We start from the raw sequence: 21,650 nt of genomic DNA on the forward strand, positions 1-21,650 counted from the left end.
GTGAAAATCGAGAAATCCTCCTTGATCAATGCTTTTTCTTGTTAATGTCTTTTCGATATAGTATCCTACCGATAAACCCTCCTCAACCTCCATAGAAGATGATTTCTTCATAACTTTAGCCTTTTGAATAGGTTCTATGATTAAGTATAATTTAATTTAATTTTGAGTGTAACTATATAAAATTCAATCAAATTAACTCAAACCGAATGAAACTACTTGGTCATGATTCTAAGATATTATTTTTTTGAAAATAATTTATATAATTTAATTATCAAAATTTATAATTTTTTGGATAAATATTATGATTGAGTGTAGCTTAGTTTAATTTTGAGTGTGATTGGGTTAACTTCAACTAAAGTAATCCAAACTTGCATATGCTAATATGATTAATATTATTTTTACTTTTAAAGGATTTTATAAATTTTAATTATTAAAATTTAATTTTTTGGATAGTTATTTTATATAACTTAATTTAATTTTGAGTGTAACTAGATCAACTTCAACTATAGTAACTCACACTTTCACAAAACTACCTAGCATTAAGACTATTTTTATTTTTAGTGGACATTATAAAATTTAATTATCAAACTTTAGAATTTTTTGGATAAGAATCACTTAGTTTAAATTTGGGTATAGCTTGATTAATTTCTACTAAACTAATATAATTTTAGAGTATAATTTTTATTTTTTATAATATTATAATAATTATCATCAAATTTTTATTTTTTTTAATTGATATTGTAATCGAGTATAACATAATTCAATTTTGAATATGACTTGGTCAACTTTTACTAATCCATTTCAAAAAATTTTATAAAACTACTATGACATATTTCTAAGATGAATATTATATTTTTTTATTTTTTTATGGACTTTATGATTCATAGTTATTGGAATTATAAATTTTTAAAATATATTTTGTGATCGAGTTTAACTTAGTTCAATTTCAAATTTAACTTAGTTAAGTAAGATTTTGTTGAATTAGATCGGATTAGTTCATCCTACATAGATTTATGTTTAAAGTCGTTTAAATAATATCATTTTTGTCTAAGTGAAAAAAAAAAAATTGTTTTGACAACCCCTTTTTACTATTTAAGAACATTTAATATCTCTTTTAAACACTGTATGTTGAAAAACTGTATCTCTATTTAAAAATATTATAAATAGACTTTAATTAATTTAAATCTCTATCAACCTTAATTGTCAATCTTATTATAATTTTTTACATTTTATAAAATGACTTGTATGAGAGTCCATGTAGTTTCAAATAAAAATTAATAAGGTTTTTCACATATTTCAGGATAACTGATGATAAAATTCTTAATTTTTTTCTCAACAATAAATTTAGGGTCGATATATATGTTTCAATTGATCAAGGAAGAATAATAATAAATAAAGATGAAACACTACCTAATTATAATATTATTGATTAATAAATAAAAAGTATAATTCTATTTAATAACACTATAAGTGAGTCTTAATTAGCTTAAATTGCTATGAATTTTAATTTTGATTTTATTATAAGTTTTTAAGATTTTATAAAATACGAATATTTTGATATACTTCAAAAATAAAAATAATAATAATAACTTTAATTTGTCTCATTTATCCCTAAACTTATATTTATATATGAGATTTTCTTTATATATATAATTAAATTTACGATTCGACCAATTCTTCTCCTTCCGACGGTTACCGCTCACCTTTCCTCTTCCTTCCTTCTCCGAGATCGAAGCATCGAACGCTCAACAAATCCATGGCGGAACCCTCTCTCGTCGATCCCTTTGACCCCTCGAACCCCCACCCTCTCTTCGATCCCGCCCTCTCGCCCTGCGATCTGTTCCCTCCCCCCTCCGATCTTCCCTTCGGCGACGACTTCGACCTCGATATCGACTTCGACTTCTCCGTCGACGATTTTCTACGCTCGACGGAGAACCACCTCTCTACTCCTTCCGACGTGCCGCCCGACCCCAGCCCCGGCGATGGATCCGGCGTCTTTTCCTCCTCTTCCTCGCCCGACCACCAAAGCTCCCGGAATTCGACGAATTCCGGCCCGGCCTCGCCGGGTTCCGGCAACTCCTCTTCGGGATCGGGCGTCGTCGATAGGGAAGTGAAGGTGGAGAACGAGAAGAGCCTGAAGAGGAAGGAAGGGTGTTTTAATTTGAACCCTAATGCTAACCCTAGAGGTGGAAAGTTACAGCGATCGGAAGCCATCGGGAACGAGGAGGATGACAGGAGAAAGACGAGGCTGATACGGAACCGTGAGAGCGCCCAGCTCTCGAGGCAGAGGAAGAAGCAGTACGTGGAAGAGCTGGAGGAGAAGGTTAGGGCGATGCACTCGACAATTAACGAATTGAACGCTAAGATCTCTTACTTTATGGCCGAGAATGTGAGTCTGCGACAGCAATTGGGTGGTAATGGCGCTGCCCCGGCTGTTTATCCTCCCTCTGGGCCAATGCCGTCCACGCATTTCCCGTGGGTTCCAGGCTACGCTTTTAGGCCGCAAGGGTCTCCCGTTCCTTTGGTTCCGATACCTAGATTGAAGCCTCAGCAGCCTGCCCACGCCCCCAGAGCCAAGAAGTCTGAGACCAAGACGAAGAAGGTCGCTAGCGTGAGCCTTTTGGGCTTGATGCTTATTATACTAGTATTTGGAGTTCTGCCGGGAGTTCATCTCAGGCATCGAGGAACCAGAGACTATGTAGGTGTCATTAAAGGTGGGATCGTGAATGAGCCTAGAGGTATGGTTCTGAGTGTTACCGGTCGTGGTAATGATCTTACCAGAACTGATGATACTGGATTTTGTAATGGAAACATAAGTTTGGAGAAAGATAGGGTTACCGGTAAGAGATGCCAGAATGGAGCAGTTGGGCCTGAAATAACTCCAAAGGGAAGAGGTTCAGGAGGGTCTGTTTTCACACAGAACTGCAGTGAAACTCTGCCTGCCTTGCTTTATGTGCCAAGAAATGGCAAACATGTGAAGATTGATGGCAACTTGATAATCCATTCTGTTCTTGCTGGCGAGAAAGCCATGGCACGATCTAAAGAAAGGAGATCCTCTGCCGAAGAAAGTAAAGACACGGCCTTGGCCATTGCTGGTACTATGATGTCGGCACTGGCTGTACCTAAATCCGAAAGAGAAGCTGATCACTCTATTGCTGATGATGCATATGCAAAAAACTTGAAATCAGTTTCAGCTGATGGTCCACTGCAACAATGGTTCCGTGAAGGAATGGCCGGTATGAATGTAGTTTATAGTTTTAGCATATGTTTGTCTCACCTGGTTGCATCGACACACTGTTTTGGTTTATCTTATCGACATTGCATCTTATTTATGTGCTAATATATGATGCACTTAAGTCTGGGTAATGGAATCATGTATGGATATTTGAAGAGCGGTTTTGGTTCTGCTGCTTCCATGACTAACATAGAATATTTTTGCACCAAGCTAGTTTAGTATTAGTCATGCTAATAACAGTTGACAATTCCACAAGCTGTAAAAGTCTCTCAATGTAGCTTTGTTAGCTAAAATGTAAATAGAACATTCTTCATACTAAGCCATGAGATTGTTTGACGCTTGAGGTTGTTATGGATGATACTTGAGGTCTCCTGCAAGGAATTCTTATTCTTTCACAGGGTTTGTACAATGGATTTTTTTTCTTTCTGTATTTCTTTGATATTTGTTATTCGGTTATTTATTTTTTCAAAGAGAATATTATTTTTCACTTATACATGCAAGTCAAGTTTGAACTAAATAATCATATTTATTTATTTCTCCTGGAAGTCACACATACTATGCCGATGAAGGGCGTACCCAGTGCATGAGGCTGGCTCCCGCCAATGCGGGGTCTGGAGAGGATCAATGTACGTAGTCTTACCTTTAAGTACTTAAAGAGATGGTTTCCATGACTCGAACCCTGGTCTCTCAAGTGGCCAAGGAACAACTTTACCGTTGTACCAAGGTTTGCCCTCAAGGTATCAGTTACTATGCTAATGAGAAGCCAAATAATCAAAGCACGAGCTCTACAAGGTGTTAAGTTTGAACTAGGTTCTGAGATATTTTCTACAAAAAGATAAATGAGTTTCATCAGACAATATTCAACCCCATTAGTAATAAGAGAGAGCACTATTGGTGAAAAAATTAAAAATAAAAAAAATCAATCATAGAGACATAATCATGGTTTTTCAGTTAGATGTTCTCCCAAGCCTGTATCCCCTTGCTTCTTGATCTTCAACTGCTCAATGTATTCGAACTTACATAGTACATTTTGAATTGCTATAAGATCATTGAGGACAAATCGTTGATAATGTAACTGATACATCATGTCACTTGAATGTCAGAGCTCTGAGCCAAGTGCATGCATGAAAGTCAAAGAATATGGTTCTAATAAGCTCCAATTTACCATCTTTTCTTTTAGTGGTTCACATTGTAACGCCTAATGCATGAGTCTGTCATATCATTAAGGCCCATATAGTCCCAAGCTTGAAGATTTTCTGACAATGGAATCTTAAAGAGTATTTGCTAGGTTATATTTCATGATGCCCGAGGTAGAGTAGAACATATCTCTGTACAAGATTTACTTGGAATACTCGGTGTTTGTCTTTGGTGAATTTAGGACTATAATCCAATCGTATAAAAGGTCATCAGTGGTTTGTGACAAGGCATGAATAGCTTTCAAGGAAATCACTGAATTATCTGCAAATATAAGTTGCCAGCATAGCATGCTCTTGAGATCTTAAAGGTTGATGAACTTGTACTATATACCTTTTTTTGTTTGACTTGAGGATTTGTAAGCACTCAATAATGATGGTGAACAAGAATGGGGACACATGTTCACTTGGCAGTACTGCATGAGTCAAAAGGAAACATGTTATTGAATGATTGATCATGACACATTAAGTTGTTTCTCATTATTTAGTCCATCAGAGTGCAAAATGGCATGCACTTCGTTATGAAAAGCAAGCAATGTCTTTTTACGAGCTTTCCTCATATCTTCTTTGATGCAAGCTCAAGGTCTACCTTGTTTATTCTAAATTGCTTTGATTATTTGATGTGCTTTTGGGTTAAAGAGCATTCCTCTGATACATGCTGATTAAATATCGAGAACATGCTCTGGTTCGGTGCAATCTCAATGTTGACTTCATGAATAATTTTATCATTGAAGCATGCCACGGGTTTCAGCATTTTGTCCATCTGGCTCAGGAGGTCTGATTAGAGCCGGACCACCTTCTCACTCTTCTTAAGGTTTTGGACATATTTGCTTGGTGACAGATTTAGTTCTGTGTTCCGAATGCATCAGTTACTAATGCTTACTTTGGGTTCTGAGTGGAATGTCTCATACTTTTTTTTTTTTGAAATGATCTCACATTGTACTGTGTTATACTATTTATCATGTACCTTCTGATGAAAATGTCACAACAGGGCCAATGTTAAGTTCTGGCATGTGCACCGAGGTGTTCCAGTTTGATATCTCACCAACATCTTCGAGCAGCATCATCCCTGCCACTTCAATTATGAGGTCTACTTCTGTTGCTAATGCTTCCGAGGATCTCCCTTCCGCATCTGCACAACAAGGGAGGATAAAGAACAGGAGGATACTGTTTCCCGAGACAGTCCCACTTAATGGAACAACTACTCGGAATGGCACGCAGTTTGGGAAGCCGTCCAAAAGCAGCAACTTCGATGACACTAAACCGGTTTCCTCGGTAGTGGTCTCCATCCTAGCTGATCCTAAAGAAGCTGGTAATGGTGATGGCGATGGTATGATCTCTCGGAAGTCCTTATCTCGCATTTTTGTTGTGGTGCTTCTGGACAGTGTCAAATATGTCACCTATTCTTGTGTTCTTCCTTTTAAAACCCCTGCGCCTATCTTATAGATTATAACATCAAAAATACTCAAATTTTAACAGTTAACCTGAATAGATCAGGTCATCTTCTGAAGGTTATCATGTATAGTTAAAAGTCGAAGGTCTTGAAATATCGAGCTGGTATGATATGTATGTTGCTGATCATATCAATCCGGACCGTCTGATATCATTAGCGAAGGCGATAAATAATGATGCAAGCCTTGGTTAAGGTAGAATTGATATGGTGGAAATGAATATTTGGATGGCTTATAGATTACTCTTTGTGGTTTCATCTCTGTGAGACTACTACTGGGTTTTTTAAGAACACTATATAGTCTCTACAGCACAATTTGATTCTGTTCTTCTTTGTCTTCTTGAATTTGGAAGTAAATGAGTTTAGCCCCAACTTCAACTAAAAGGTAGTAGCAATATGCATCCCTCATCTTAGTTAAAATCATATATGATTTACTTTTGTTGGGGTCAGTTAATTAGTGTTCTAATATCTCTTTAATGCAAGAAATTTATAAGCATGCTCGATACTTTTGTCGAGAATATTTGGATTTGAGTTGCAAAAATAATATTTGAATTTATTTTTTCGATCATTGAAAGATCTCTCATATAGGCCTTTCCCCCCTAATTATGAGAATATTTGGATCGAATGTTTACAAATATAAAAAATAATTAAAAATTATACATAGTAAAAAAATAAAAAATATTATAATTAATGAAAAATAAGCAATCTTTGTTGAATGAAAATAAAACTTCAGTAGTATACAATATGATAAAAATAAATATCGACCAATATTATAAACATGAATTTTAATTTTTATCTATATTAAATAACATATGGCAATATCTTAGAAGTAACTGCTTAAAAGAGATTGACATTCGCATCCCTTTTTACTATTTATATTATTATTTTTAAAAAAATTAATGTCTATGAGATACTCCTCTATAAATGGGTGTAAATCTCCTTATCATCATCTCCTTTTTTTCCTTCTTTTTCTCATAATTGCAAGCATATGAGTGACATCGAATGGATGTAAATATCCTCTTTTTCTTCTACTTCTTCACTCGTCGAGCAATGAGCGACGTCGATAGCGCTCGATGATGGAGTGATTAGATAAATGAAAATAAAACTTCAGTAGTATACAATATGATAAAAATAAATATCGACCAATATTATAAACATGAATTTTAATTTTTATCTATATTAAATAACATATGGCAATATCTAAGAAGTAATTACTTAAAAAGATTTCCATTCGCATCCATTTTTACTATTTATATTATTATTTTTTAAAAAAATTAATGTCTCTGAGATACCCCTCTATAAATGGGTATAAATCTCCTCATCATCATCTCCTTTTTTTTTCCTTCTTTTTCTCATAATTGTAAGCATCTGAGCGACATCGAATGGACGTAAATATCATCTTTTTCTTCTACTTCTTCACTGGTCAAGCAGTGAGCGATATTTTTGGATGAAATAAGGGAATTGGAGAATAAGAGTATGATTGATAATTGAGGATCATAAATAGTAAAACTATATTTTATTATTTTTGAGAGGATTGTTAATAGTAAGGGGATTGTATATGAATTTCTCATAGATTAAAATAGATATTTTTTAGTTATCAAAATGTCATTTACTCTACTTCAAGGAATCCATTCTATATCATATCTCAAACTCTTTTTTTTATTTATTACAACATTATATGGTTCTCTCTTTCATATTCATTTTGGTAACTAGACTTAAAAGATAGGTGGACAAATATACGAAGAGAGAGAGAGAGAGAGAACGAACGATAATAGAAAGATAAACAGTGGAAGAGAGATATTGCTCGCATGAATCATAATTTTCAAAATTAACATAAATATCTTCTTAAATAAATAAAAAAAAAGTTTAAATTAAAGATATTTAAATAATTTTAATTGTACTTATATAATTAGATCAAATTTCTTTAAGCTTACTGTTTACTGTGGGTTATCACATCCATAATCTTATAAATGAATTGGATCGATTGACTCGATGTTTTCGATTTCTTTCGTGATTCTAAAAACAACGATCTCTAGAATTACTTCTGACGGAGACTTCATATTTACCCAACACCAATACCATTTATTTGTTTAAGAAAGCAAATTCCATTAAAACCAAGTCATACAGAACGTAGGCCACCAGATATTGCCCAGTTGGAATGTATGTAGAGGCACCATTCCAAGACAAAACATTCTCCTCATTATCAAGCAAGCAGAACCTCTACACCCCTTTATTTATGAAAAGAAGCAAAACATGTGTAAGAAAATCCCAAATAGATTTTGAAACATTGAATAGCTAGTCAACGATATGGCATTAGAGATACTATTATATTATGATTTTCTTATTTGCTTATACTATCAAATCGTCCATCAGACCCCTATATTATTACCATCATAATAATGAACCAATTAGTTTCCTTATGATGCTAATATCGACTCTCGTCAGAGAGCCCATGCGATTGAATCCCTTTCAAACATCCATAGTCTGCCTCTCAAACACTAAAAGTAAATATTACACACACACACACACATTGACACAGAGATTATACATATATAACCAATTAAAAATTTCAGGGGACTTTACCTCCTCATTCATGCTATACATGAGAAGTACCATAAGAAATGGATTTCATTTCCAAGTGAAACTGAATGCATTTTGACTCTTATTTTTCAAATAGCAAGGTTGCTTGACTGGGGATCCCTCACTTGGTGGAAGATTATTGAAGCCTTGCAACAAAAAACCATTGGGTCATGCTCTACTGATTCAAAGATGAAGCTCTAGTTAAGAGAAATGGCCAACTCTGGTGAGTGAGAGAATTGCTCCACATGCTGCTACTTATCTACCTGATCTTTTAGCACCTATGCACTACATTCATACACTACCATCAGAGATTTTGCTGGTGCAGTTGAATTTGATGCAGAGTTGTGATTGTTTCACACTTTTAGAGCAGCAAACTCCTTTTATTGTGGTGCTGACAGAGGCTATAAACTAAATCCAAGCTCAGCCTTTCCTTTCTCTGTCATCGACTTCACTAGTTCATACCTATGTTTTGCTGCTACAAAGTGACAATGTTCTTGATTGCGACTCCAACATGGTCTTTGGCTTGTCTTCAGACACTTGCAAGTTATGAAACCAATACATTGCGTTCATCATTGCTCGAGGGGATGGTGGAAGATCAAATTTTGTAGCCACACATTTTATTTTCTCAAAGTTAGTTTGTCGATATTTGCTGATGATTTCTGCTGTTCTCCAGCAATCGAAGTCTGAGACGGATGGTGACAACTGGGGCTGATCTCGACATACTATGGCTACTGCAGTGTGCTCTTTGAACCTTCATCTCATGATCAAGATCTATCAGCTTTTGCAGGGAAAAGAAAACTAGAATGAGAATCAAAGAAGACCGTTGGACCCAAAGAAACTGCAACAACTTTAGCAAGAAATATACAGCGGAGAATACAAAGAATTCAAAAACATCACATGACAAAGATAGAAAGCAAGGTAAACAACATGCATCATATATATCAATTCAAGGTTAAGGTACTACAGATTTAATGGCGTTACTTCAAGTAAATGGCAAAAATCTAGAAACAAGCTTTGAGCTAAGTGGACAAAGACAAAAGTAGTGGCTCTCACGAACCTTCAGAACTGATATTGAAGCCTCTGACATGGAAAACCAGCATAGAAAAAGACAGCATGTCAGATTTCTGGTAAACAAGCTTTTGTTTAACAAACATCCTTCCAGCCTTTGTTCTTGCACCCTAAACAAGCTTTCGATGAATTAGTTAGTCCCGACCAAATTAACAAACAAGTTCAGAAGACGAGAAGTATCTGAGTCGATTAATGACAAGAGAACACAAATCGAAACAACAATTTCAACCATTAACTCTAATTTAACTCCAATAAATCTACAATCTTAAAACAAATCACAGAATATTTAATTGTTTTGGTGGCTATAATGCTCACCAGAGTAGAACCCTTCAAAATCCAACTTACAAAAGTGTTCTGATACCCCAGAACACTATTTTATTGCAACATCTAACAACCACATAATTTTAATCAGGATGAAAACTAAGAAAATAAAGGAATCCACATGTAGCAATCCAGTTATCCATAAAAGTGGTTTCAAATGAAATGGGTGATAATATGTAAACAGTTTTAGGGACAGAAAAAAAAAAAAAAAACTTGAATGTCACTGCTCGTTCTTGGAAGCTACAATTTTTAAGCTTCCATCTCCACAGGTTCACAGAAGGCTGCCTGAACTCGATCGCTTGATTCATACTATACTAATTAAGCCATATATATATTTAACCTCACCTGGGCACCAACAAGGCAGGAAAAAGTACTTGTTGCTAACTCCTACATTGAGTTAATATTGCATGAGAACATAATTTTCAATCTCAAATTCAAGTAGATCAAACTGTTTTATTCCAATCGAATTTCAATGTACTTTATATCCAAGTCAAACAACCAACTCAGGGCTTGTAAATTCCTTTATCATCAAATTTCTATGTTCTTGTTCAGTATCTTAGTGTAGCTTCTACATAGCTTCTGAGGAAACCCCTCAAGAGATTCTTATTATAGAACTGAGTGATTTTGGAAGAACCAGTGCAGTTGGACCAAACATGACAAAGAACTCATTGGTGTCACTCAACGAACTGGAACTGCAGAATTGTCAGTGGGAAGAAAACAATGATGCTTCCATATGGTGACTTGATTACTAGACTGATACATGCACATGACATAGTCATTCCACCAAATGAAGAAATTATGAAACTAGATAGATTCAACATTATCAATAGAAACTTATTAAGAAGATTAAGATGCATAGTAATGAATGGTGTTTGGACTAGATTACCTAAGAGAACTGATCCGTCCCCACCTGAGCCAGAACCAGAAACACCTATACATAGGGGAAATCAATCTCCTCCTACTAGTCCCTTTGAGGCAGCACCTCCGACGGATCTAGCACCCTCCTCATCTGCTGATTCCATCGCAACTCGACTGGATCGAATTGAACTTCGTCATGTCGTCATGATCAAATTTTAACTGAGATGCAACACATTCATCGATGACTTGACACTTTAAATGCTCAGTATGATACTCTATTTAAGCATTTTGGATTACCATCACTTGAGTAGCTTGTATATTCCTCATTTTTGTTGATGACAAAGGGGGAGAAGTCAATTGTTCCTTGATGTGTTCCTCTTGCACTCTTTGATGTTATAATGTACTTTTTAATGTTTTGCACTCTTTGATATTATGATTTTTTATAATATTATGATGTACCTTAATGCATGATGATATGCATATGAAGTAAGCAATGACATGTTGCATATGATCATGATAAAAATCGTTTCAACTTGGATTAGAAGGTTATCATTTATTTGAATTCAAGTTTATCTCAATATAACATATAGATAGGAGGAGTTTAATTAAACTCCATCATCAATTGGTTGTCATCATCAAAAAATGGGAGATTGTTGAATCCCGAATTTTGATGATGAAATCGATTGATGAGTTTACGATCAAATCTGCATTTTGATAAAAGTAATGCAGGACTAACTTCGATTATGAAAATGCAAAACAATTGAAGTAGAAAAATCAGACGTTAGGCCGGAGTCAGAGATCGAGCATCGGGTTGAAAGAATCGGACATTGTACTAAGATCGGATGTTGCGGGAGTCAACATGCTGATGGATCGGGCGATACACCGAAGGTTCGGACGATGCGTCGGAAGTTCGCCGAGAGTTCAGATGAACCAATGATATGCCGGACAACTTAGATTTCTTGTCTTGTAATTGTTTAGGTCTTAATTGTCGTAGTTAGTCCTATATCACTTTTCTTTAAACGCATATTAGATCGTAAACTCATAAATTGATTTCATCATCAAAATCCAGGATTCAACATAAATAACTATAAAACCCATGAGATATAAAACACCTTTGGTAACTTTTATATCGTAGCTGCACATAATTTATAATTTCTCAAATGAGAGTGAACTTTTAACATTAAGCATTCCAAAATAAAACATACCTGGAGCTTTCTCATATGGTTGCTAGCATAAAGGTGTACCAACCTTAAAAAAGGAAAATGGAAGATGGTTTGGCTTCATGATTAAAGAAGAAAAAAGAATTTCCATCATGGAAAAGAAGAAAGTTTAAAACATTTTATTTTCATCAAGCAGCTTCATATTATTTCTTTTCACAAAGCTCTTAAAAACCACATTAAAGCACCAAATTCATAATTCTAATTAAAATAATCCAAAACATGAGGAGAATAGTTAAAAGTATGGAAACTTTACAGAAAAGACAAATGCAATCCAATAGCTTAAAAGATAATTTAAGCTATATTGCAGACTATGTTTGCAATCTATGTTTGCCAACAAAGGTCAAAGGATCAGTCCAAATAGCTCAACTAGTTTCAAAGAGATGCCTAATTGCAACTGTAAGTGGCTGCAAAGCTTCACAAATATACGAATCAAGTTTATAAAAATTCCCTTGCTCAAGTCTAAGTAAACCATCCGAAAGAAATTGGTTCATTGATCCCATTGGACGAGGCTTATAGATCACCATTGGCCATCAACAAAGGGATATGAAGAGGTTAGAATTTAGTTTCATTTGTGTCAAGATTTGTTCATGATAAAGCCTAAGTTAAAATTTCTAAATTCTTACTTTCTGTATCAAGCTCCATCCTTCTTTTTGACTTCTACATTAAGGATCCTTTAGAGTCATATTTTGGTCATAGATATTAGAACTCAATTATAAATGTCAAATGGAATATGAAAACTACATAGATATTAGAGTTTGTATTATTAGAGTTCCAGAGGTCTATGTCGACAGGATTCTGTAGGATTCTCAAATCTACAAAGTAGAAATTCTTCTTTCACAAGTAGTCATGCTGACATAGATTAATTCCAAGAATGGGATTGAGTAGATATTTAATGTCCAGTACTAATTCAAATAACTGAGAAAGTGTTTGAAGGAAATTTATTCACTTATAATAAACACACCAAAACAGAAAACTGTATTTGGCAAACAAAAGGAAAGAAACTCATGCTAATTAGCGCTTAAGTATCATGATAAAGTATGATAAAAAACAGAAAACCCAATAGATCACATCAGTTGAATAAGTTAAACACATGTTAACATGACACTGCAAATAATTTAATGAAATCTTACTACTAATGTGTTTAGGAATGAGTTGGCTGGCATCTAAAAGTTCAAACATGCTTAGCAACAATTATTGTATAACATAAGGTAACTAATATAATCATGCAATAGCAACAATTACCATCCTACAAATCCGATATGAAGCTCTCGTTGTTTACAACATTTAAAAAGATATGCATCACATAAGATGATCTGAATCAGGTTGCTACATGAGACCAGATTCCTCATATCATAGATAAAGAAAGTCAGAATACTTTCTAAGATTTAATGAGAACATATTTCTCTGAAACCAATCCAATGAGAAATGGGTACTAAGTAATGAACAACTTAATGGAATGTAAACAAGAAGGGTTTTAAGCACATTCATCTATCACAACCCCATCTCATCCGCAAGCAAAGACTCTTAAAATCTCAATCTCAGGACTATATCACATTTACACAGCACCTTGCACCACCATTCCGGCAAATAAGACTTAATGATCTTTAGCAAAGTTATAGGAAGCAAGCAAAGCAATTCAACCAATCTATGAACAGTTCACATCGATCTTTAAATGGAATTCTAGACCTCTACATGACAATTTACAAGTAAACAAATGTTGGTACAGTATGGACTGATATTTTTAGTCCGACCAAGGACCACATGGAACCATATACACCAGTCGGCATTTCTTTTTCTTTCTTCTGGTTATACATGTGGTCCATGTCAGCATAATACCTGGCATACTGCTCCATCTTATTAACATAACTAGTAGTGGACCGAGATTTATACCTAAGTTTGCTTAACCATCAGATCCCACTATTTGTCCATGCCTCTACATATAGTTTATTTCATGGTTTAGCATTTTGAGGTACCGGACCCATGCTGCTTCCCAGCCTGACCAATTAGGGCCTGGCACATAATGGCATACTGACACACGGTATGCCAGCACATGCCACAAATCTTATTTTAAAGATTATACACAATGTTGGGAGGGACATGCCACGAGACATGCCACCGAGTCAACAGGCCATTGGACGGACACGTATTGATCGAGGTGAGACGTAAAACCATGGTCTATTTGTTGTCTGTAACCTCCTGCAAAAATTACACCAAGGATGTTCATTGGTAAGAGAATTCAACATGAGGATGCCCCCAGATTGGGGAACCAGTATCCGACCATCCACTATTTTATGGGTGTTGGGCTGCTTCCGGCACCAAGTTGTCCCAGTTGTTAAAAACCAACTAGCTGCAACCCTATAATTAGTAGGGGATATCATCTTTTTGTGGTTCCATAGAACTTAGAGCAGGCATTTCACTTACCACTGCAGGAGAGCAAGGATCCAACATACTTGCCTTCCATGTTCATTTGAGGCAGTTCTCATGAATTTTTCTGTCATTATTTGCAGGACTTCAGAATCTTCCATTTTCTTCCATACTTCACCCGCAACTAGGTAATTCATCATTCCAATCCTAGAATTTTGTTCTCTATTCTTGCAAACTCTCTATGTCGTCATCATCTGTATTTCTCACCATCTGAGATTCATATCCATGGCAAATTAATGGATCAAAGGCACTAATACCATTTAATGGCAATCACTCAATGTTTCAATCTGATCTATATAATCTAGCAACACTAATCAGGTTTCCTATTAGATCGAGATTATTAGGCAATACAAAAAACTGCATCTCTGATGGCACAATATCTGCTTCATTTGATGCATCCAGAAAAGAATAAAGCAAATTATCTAAATATTCTGCCATTGCTATAAAATGCAACAAATAGAAAAAGGAATTCAGGAAAGTCAAAAGAGTTGGACAAAAATAAGCTTCTTATAAAAAAGCCAGGCAACCACATCCACATTTGAACTCCAAAAATCAATAAGGAAATGGCTAACACACTTGTCCCTTCTAAATAAGGATCAAAGTGAAGATATTTCCAAAACTCAAGTCAGTAATGGCTCTTCCATAAAGATTAAACAGCAATTAAAAAAAGATTAATCAGTAATTGATGAGTCCCATATTTTATCTTTGGCATCCATCTCAGATTAAAAATTAATTCTTCATCTTGCAATACAACAAAACTATTGACCAAACCAACCAAATAATTATGTAAATATATCAAAACCTGAAGCTTAGTCAAATTGTATAATGAAAGCCTGACGAGGCAACAACAATAAGAAATAAACCAGATATTCATCACATTTAATCTAAAACCAGAACTTTTGGCCTTCACATGCTCAGTTTGTTAGGTTTTTGGATTCAACTGACAGCTCTTTTGGGTCATTTGCTAGTCATTGATTTGGATAGTCAATGTAACCTAACAACCATCGCTATTGTAAAGCTCTTTTGGGTCATTTGTTATTCATTGATTGGACGATCAATGGAACCTAACAACCTCCAGACAACTAGATTGCATCACTATCGTACCAGGAAAATCACTTATAGGCCACAAGAAAGAACCTTATATACCAGCGACGGCTATACAACTTTGCAGTGCTTGTACCAGAAATAGCATCACTAGAAAAGTGGCCCCAGATTTACATAGTCTTGCATGCTAATAATCCAACTATTAAGTAGATACATTTTGTGGCTCAGAAATTCCACTAGAAGTGGCAAAAGTATTGACCAGCTACAGAATGAGGATACCTCAACCATTTGCCAACTTGTCTCTGGTAAAATATGACACTCAAGACATCATAAGGCAAACAAATAAGCACATCTAAAGAAGTATGCAGCGAACCAAATTCCAAGCTATCAAAAGAAAACTTGCCTCTATGCTTCTGCATATAGACAGCCAATCCATCTCCATATGGACTTCAACACTTCAAAGAGACAAGGAAGATTTCATATCGTGATCAAACATATTTTGTATACTGCTCAGAAAACAATTGTAGGAAAGCTGGCAAAAACAAAAGTAGTATACATATGGTAAACAATAAGAGCAACATCCTCCAAATGTATGAGATTCAAGAGAACTTTTTTGGTGCTCATGAAAGCTTCTTCCACAGGATATTTAGCCAGATAAACTTGGATGATCCATTAACAAATCATAAGAATCCTTGATGCGCATCTGATCCAAATAACAGAACCAACTCATCTATTCTTCATTCTGCAGGTATACAGGCTGAGATTTGTCCAAGTTATTACCAAACCACAGATAGCAAACATGTGCCAGTGGCCAACAGGTCAATCAATGGAACAAGATAGCAAGCATCCCCATAATAATGCTCGGTAGCCAATCCTAAATATTTGGGACGTCACAACCTGTAGTTCTTCTTCTTACCACATTGACGACACAAGAATTTTATGCCCTCCATAAATAAGAAAAGCACACCATTCCATCTGTCACATTATACAGGTCTTTAAGATTGAAACTTAATTTCATCCAAATGCTCTATTAAATTTAACGTGGGGAATCATCTGATAATGTCATACAATTACGAGAGACAAAGACACCAGTCATTTTGCCGAAGGAACAAAGTATTTGAAATCAGTGTTTCAACTGGTTACCTTTGAAGTTGGCTACATCTATCATACCAGGTACACCTACGGCAAAAGTAACTCTCAAGGATAACAACCTTCTCTTTTAGGCTGTCATATAAAAAGAATTGTTAACACAAAGAAATAATTAGCATGTTTCACTTCTAGCGATTGCACAAAGAGATTGGGCTTTCTCAAAGAGACCTGATAATTCACATGGAGTACTTAGTGTCAGCCAAAAAATTTTGACCAGGTACATCACTTTTAGCAAATTACGGCAAGAGATAACAATGACGGATAGACTCTGTCCCCTACATAGACAATTAGAGATTCCAACCATTATTCCTTGACAAGGATTCCACATCCAGAAACATTCTAAACAGACCTAATCAACTTAACGAACTATATATCTGCCTCATCTCAAACAATAATTAGCACATCTCCAATATTTCATTATTGTAAACAACAAAAAAGAATAACCATGTATAAGTGAAAAAATATGATTTGATAAACAAGTAGGCCAAATGCACATCTAAGACCCCACCAAATGAAACCCTTCCGCCTACAAAGCCTAATTACTTCATTATACTTCACCATCAACCAAGATTGGTCGACCACTATCATATCAACATATGACACCGAACATCATCATTGAAAGAGATAGGCTACTGTGGTTGATTGTACCTCAGATGGAAGTGTCTCAGTAACATGAATCTCACCAAAGTTCAGCCAGGTTAATACAAACAAAATCATCAAAAATATTACCTGCTACTCCTAAAGGCCAAGAAAGAAAACCCCTTCAGATAAGTCAAGAATCCTCTGTTTAGTCTCCCTGTTGGACGGCTCAGTGAAAAACAATGCCAAGTAGAATTGTTTATACATTTGTGGATGACCCACAAATTGTTAAAAAAAAATATAAGACCCACATAAACCAAGAAGATTCAACCAACCATTTAACTGAGCCCAAAATAGAAAGTAACATGGAATTACAGTTCAAGAAAGGATTATGAATATGTCAAACATATGTCCCATATTTCTCATTTAAAATCATGCAAAGCAGTTCCTCGACCAACAAAAGCAAAAAAAATGAATAATACGGTCGTCTTGCTTATGATGATGAACAGCATCTATCAAGATAATGTGGTGGAGCAGGCACCAATTGGTCAAGATAGCACTTCTAACCCTCAAGTGTAGAAACATCTGCAGTATATATAGACATAATTCCTATTTTAGAGGGAAATTCAACTATGAGTCTCAATGACGAGCAAAGCGAGACTTGTCGAGAGCTCCCCACGATCCAGAACCAGCATTATAGAGGGAAGCCTTGTCAGCAACAGGCTAACAATGATAAAATGGAATAAGAATATTAATAGCTAGGAACCAACATTTTTGGATGATTAATTGATAAAAAAATAACTTTTGGAATTAAACATCTTCAAATTGAACTTACCGGTTGAACACCGTATTCATACCCATATGTCGAAGGGATGGGTCCTTCAGGGCTGCCATGATTCATCCCGTAACCTCCACCTTCAGTAAACCATCATACAATGAAGTTAAAATGAATGAAACAAAACAAAACTGATATGAAAAATGAAACCTATAAGAATATAGAATTCATCATAAGAAAAGAATGTGATCTTTGATAAAAACATCAAGGGCTAGAAACCATCTCCAGCCGGCTCAAACATACAGTAACCTTGATCAGGTTGATAACACACGCTAGCAACACTTCGTTTTGTACCAACATTTGGCTTGACATTGTCACAGACAGTATTCTTCAATAAACAGATTTAGATCTCCAATGAGACTACTCTGGTGCTGTGACTGAACTCATAAAGAAAAACATGAAAAGGAAAAAAAAAAAGGGTCAGCAACTTTACCTAGGTCCCATGGCCTTCCCTCAGGATTAGCCAAGTTACCTCGCAATTTTTCAATCTCCCGTGCCATGGAGACTAAGTTTTTCTCCATTGACTGCCTTTGCTCCATTAATTCAAAGTTTCCTTTTTTTTCATAGTCGATAGACATCCTACCAGCAAAGATAGTTTCAGTTTGGAAGATAAATGAACAAGACATGGCATGTGAAAAATTGTATAATTATTAAAAGTCCAACCGTAGATGGAGAAGCTCCTGTCGAAGCTCATCAATTTCTGCCTTCATAGCAGGGATTTGTTGATTATCAGCTCGTGCCCGTGTCAAATCTTGAGTGAGAGTCCGGACCTGGTCGGTCAGTTCTTGTCTCATAGTTGTTAGTTTCTTAATTTCCGCACGGAATCGTATGACCTCATCTCTCAGAGGTTCGGTGGCTCTCAGATCAGCCTCCAGCTTCAATCCTTTCTCAATCAGCTCCCTTGAACGGGCTTCTTTCTCAGCATGAATATCTGCAATCACCAAGTTGATTCGATGCAGTTCTTCCTTCGCAGCAATCAGCTCTCGGTGAAAAGCTGAACGATCCTCGGCTAGCACACGATTGTCAGCCAAGAGCCTCCTAATGTCCATCATCTGCAGTTCAAGTTCCTCCTCAAGTGCTGCAGGGTGAGGTGGGCGAAGGAAAGGGCCTTCAACAAAGGGCCTTCCAGGAGCGGCAGGATGACCATGCCTAGCCTGTTCAAAAGCTTGGCGAGATACACGGCCTCTCCCAGCCATCTTGATCTATACCAGAATGAAACCAAATGATCAACAGAACAAAAAAATGTTATAAAGATAAGTTGCGCTTCAGAAATGTTGTTATGCAGCATGAAAATTCAGATTTTCTTTTAAATCCACACAGAACCCTATAACAATCAGGCATCCATTTATACTTAAACCTCTTCACTCGAATAACTCAATCTGGTTTCTCCCCCAAACACTAGACGATGAGTAACAGTGGCATAGTTCATATATGTTGTTGATCATCCAAGAAAACAAAAAACAGAAAAGAACTTCAGAAACAATGACCCTCCGATCAAAGGGAGCGCCTTCTTTCCCGAATCGACGCAACGAATAATCTTAGGTATTTCAAAATTAGTTTACATTAGGCAGAAAAATATAAGCCTACGGTCACGCAGCCAAAAAGGCATATCTCCTCTTCAGAAATTCCATGATTAAACAATGAGTGCTTTGATATCTGAAGAAGAACCTCCGATATGGTTCCCGAAACTAGTCTAGATTGGGATTAAAGAAAACAAAAAAAACCGACAAAAGAGTGATTCACGAACCTAAAACGAAAAAAGGCTGATTCAAACAACGAAAACAAATCAAACCAACTACGGAAAAGAGCTAAAAGGAGAAGCAGGGATCGATTCGAAGTGAAACCTGAGAGGAGAAAGAGGCGACACAGGGGGAAGAGAGCTTTACCGACCGGATTCACGCCCCCCTCTCGTGGCCAAACCCTAAGAAGGCCTCCGACTTCTTCTCCGTTTTGCCTTCGGTCGCTCCTGAGACACCCGTTGCACGGATACGAGACGATTTATTTTTTTTGGGGTATACATGTAAACTTTCATATTAATTTTTAGAGATTACTATTTACAAAACCTTTTTTATTTATAATGCCACATTATAAATTTTAAATATTTATAAATCATCTCTTTATAAATATAAATATATATATATATCATTAATTTATAACTTAATTCTAATAAATTGTTTTCACTCCTTACGTATAACCTTTCTTTTCTTTTCGTTTTTTCTTTTTCTTCTTCTCCTCCTTCTTCCTCCTAATCGATGAAAATAATATAAAATAACATAAAAAAAAAGACAGATGATAAAATAGAATAAAATAAAAAATGAAGAAAAGGAGATGAGATATAGTTTTTCATATTTATTATTATGTGAGTTATATTAACCCAGAAGGTATTATATTTCAAGTCTATAAACTAGTGCTTGGGCAATAGGGAGAGCAAGTGAAAGTAGTGTGCATAGAGGGGAGCTATGGGGAATGAAAAAAAGAAAAAGTTGATAGTAAAAATAGAATTATATGGATTGTGAATAATAAAATATTATTTTATTAATTTTTTAAAAATTATAAACAGTAAGAGGATTCATTATGAATAGTAAAAAAGAGCTCTAAAAAGTAAGTTCCTAATTTTTTTTATTTTATTTTTATTTTTTATATGATAAGTGATAGAATGGAATTTGATCCTTTGATTTTGCTATCAAAGTTTTTACTAACATCATCAAAATTTATTGATTTATAGTATATTATCTTGGAATAATGTTAGTGACAAAAATATCTTATACGTAATTATCATCTTTCTATATCTAATGCACAATACTATTAATATCAATCTCAAGCCCATATGAAAAATGATGGATGATTGCATTAAATCACTAACAACTAACATAAAATTATATCAAATCTTATAAATATAAATTTTAATCAATATAGAACTAGGTTTATTGTCCAGTATAGAACTAGATTTATTGTCCATTTTGGGTTATGAGGTTGCCCAAAATGGTCTATCGTATTGTTTTGGACAAATGAGAATAAATAAGTTAGTCAAAGAACAAAGGATTATGTTAGCAACTTAAAATATAGGAACACTTTCATGAAAGAGATTATAATTAACTTGAAAGCATACGTAATGAATTGAATGCAGTAAGCACTTAAGGAAGTTTGCAGTAAGGTAATAGCAGGAATGAAATGCAAACCAGAGAACACAGTAGTTTTAGAGTGGTTCGGTCAACGTGACTACATCCACTTTCGGCTTCCTCCTTCGACGAGGTCATCGACATCCACTAGAGATCTTCCTTTATAAGTGAAGGTCAATCACCTTTTACATCCCTCTTCTCTTTTTATCGGGTTTAGGAGATAAACCCTTACAAGCACTCACTCTCCTCTCTAAACAGAAATCTAAGTTTAAGCTAGAGAAGCGAATACACTTATGATCGCAGCAGCGTTTTTTCTTTTAATATTTTTGTGCTTGTGTGCTTTAACCAGGGATGAGAGGGGTATTTATAGGCTTCAAGTTGATTAAAACGTGGAGCCTAAAACTTTCCCATCCCGGGTTCCTCATGCACGGGCAATACCACCGCCTAGTGTCAGTCTGACGCTGACACTGCCCTGGGTAGTACCACTACCTAGGTTTGGTGGTACCACCGCTTAGGGGGCAATGCTGGGCGGTACCACCGCTTGGCACCCTGCTAGGGGTGGTACAATCGCCCAA

At 35.6% G+C, this 21,650-nt stretch overlaps 2 protein-coding genes across 7 annotated transcripts; one reads left to right on the forward strand and one right to left on the reverse strand.

Annotated features, from left to right (window-relative positions):
- Window positions 1–1,673: 1,673 nt before the first annotated feature.
- LOC135671506 (bZIP transcription factor 39-like) lies at window positions 1,674–6,136 on the forward strand. Its single transcript, XM_065179678.1, has 2 exons — window positions 1,674–3,236; window positions 5,420–6,136. Exons 1-2 carry the CDS (start codon window positions 1,757–1,759, stop codon window positions 5,872–5,874), a joined length of 1,935 nt encoding a protein of 644 aa, XP_065035750.1. The 5' UTR covers window positions 1,674–1,756; the 3' UTR covers window positions 5,875–6,136.
- Window positions 6,137–8,420: 2,284 nt separating this feature from the next.
- Window positions 8,421–19,985, reverse strand: LOC135671494 (protein FLX-like 3). 6 transcript variants are annotated; one of them, XM_065179656.1, is made up of 6 exons: window positions 19,847–19,985; window positions 18,620–19,158; window positions 18,390–18,535; window positions 17,957–18,036; window positions 9,516–9,636; window positions 8,421–9,236 (listed from the first exon to the last, which is right to left on the reverse strand). In XM_065179656.1, the coding sequence occupies exons 2-6, from the start codon at window positions 19,150–19,152 to the stop codon at window positions 9,223–9,225; spliced, it is 894 nt and encodes a 297-aa protein (XP_065035728.1). In that variant the 5' UTR covers window positions 19,153–19,158; window positions 19,847–19,985; the 3' UTR covers window positions 8,421–9,222. The 6 variants fall into 6 exon arrangements, 5 of the variants coding, with proteins under 5 accessions (XP_065035728.1, XP_065035729.1, XP_065035727.1 ...); XM_065179657.1 differs by having other exon boundaries at window positions 19,843–19,961; XM_065179655.1 differs by having other exon boundaries at window positions 19,801–19,957.
- Between the last annotated feature and the right edge of the window lie 1,665 nt (window positions 19,986–21,650).

Source organism: Musa acuminata, unplaced genomic scaffold (genome assembly GCF_036884655.1).
Source record: "Musa acuminata AAA Group cultivar baxijiao unplaced genomic scaffold, Cavendish_Baxijiao_AAA HiC_scaffold_1139, whole genome shotgun sequence".
Classification (NCBI taxonomy): domain Eukaryota; kingdom Viridiplantae; phylum Streptophyta; class Magnoliopsida; order Zingiberales; family Musaceae; genus Musa; species Musa acuminata.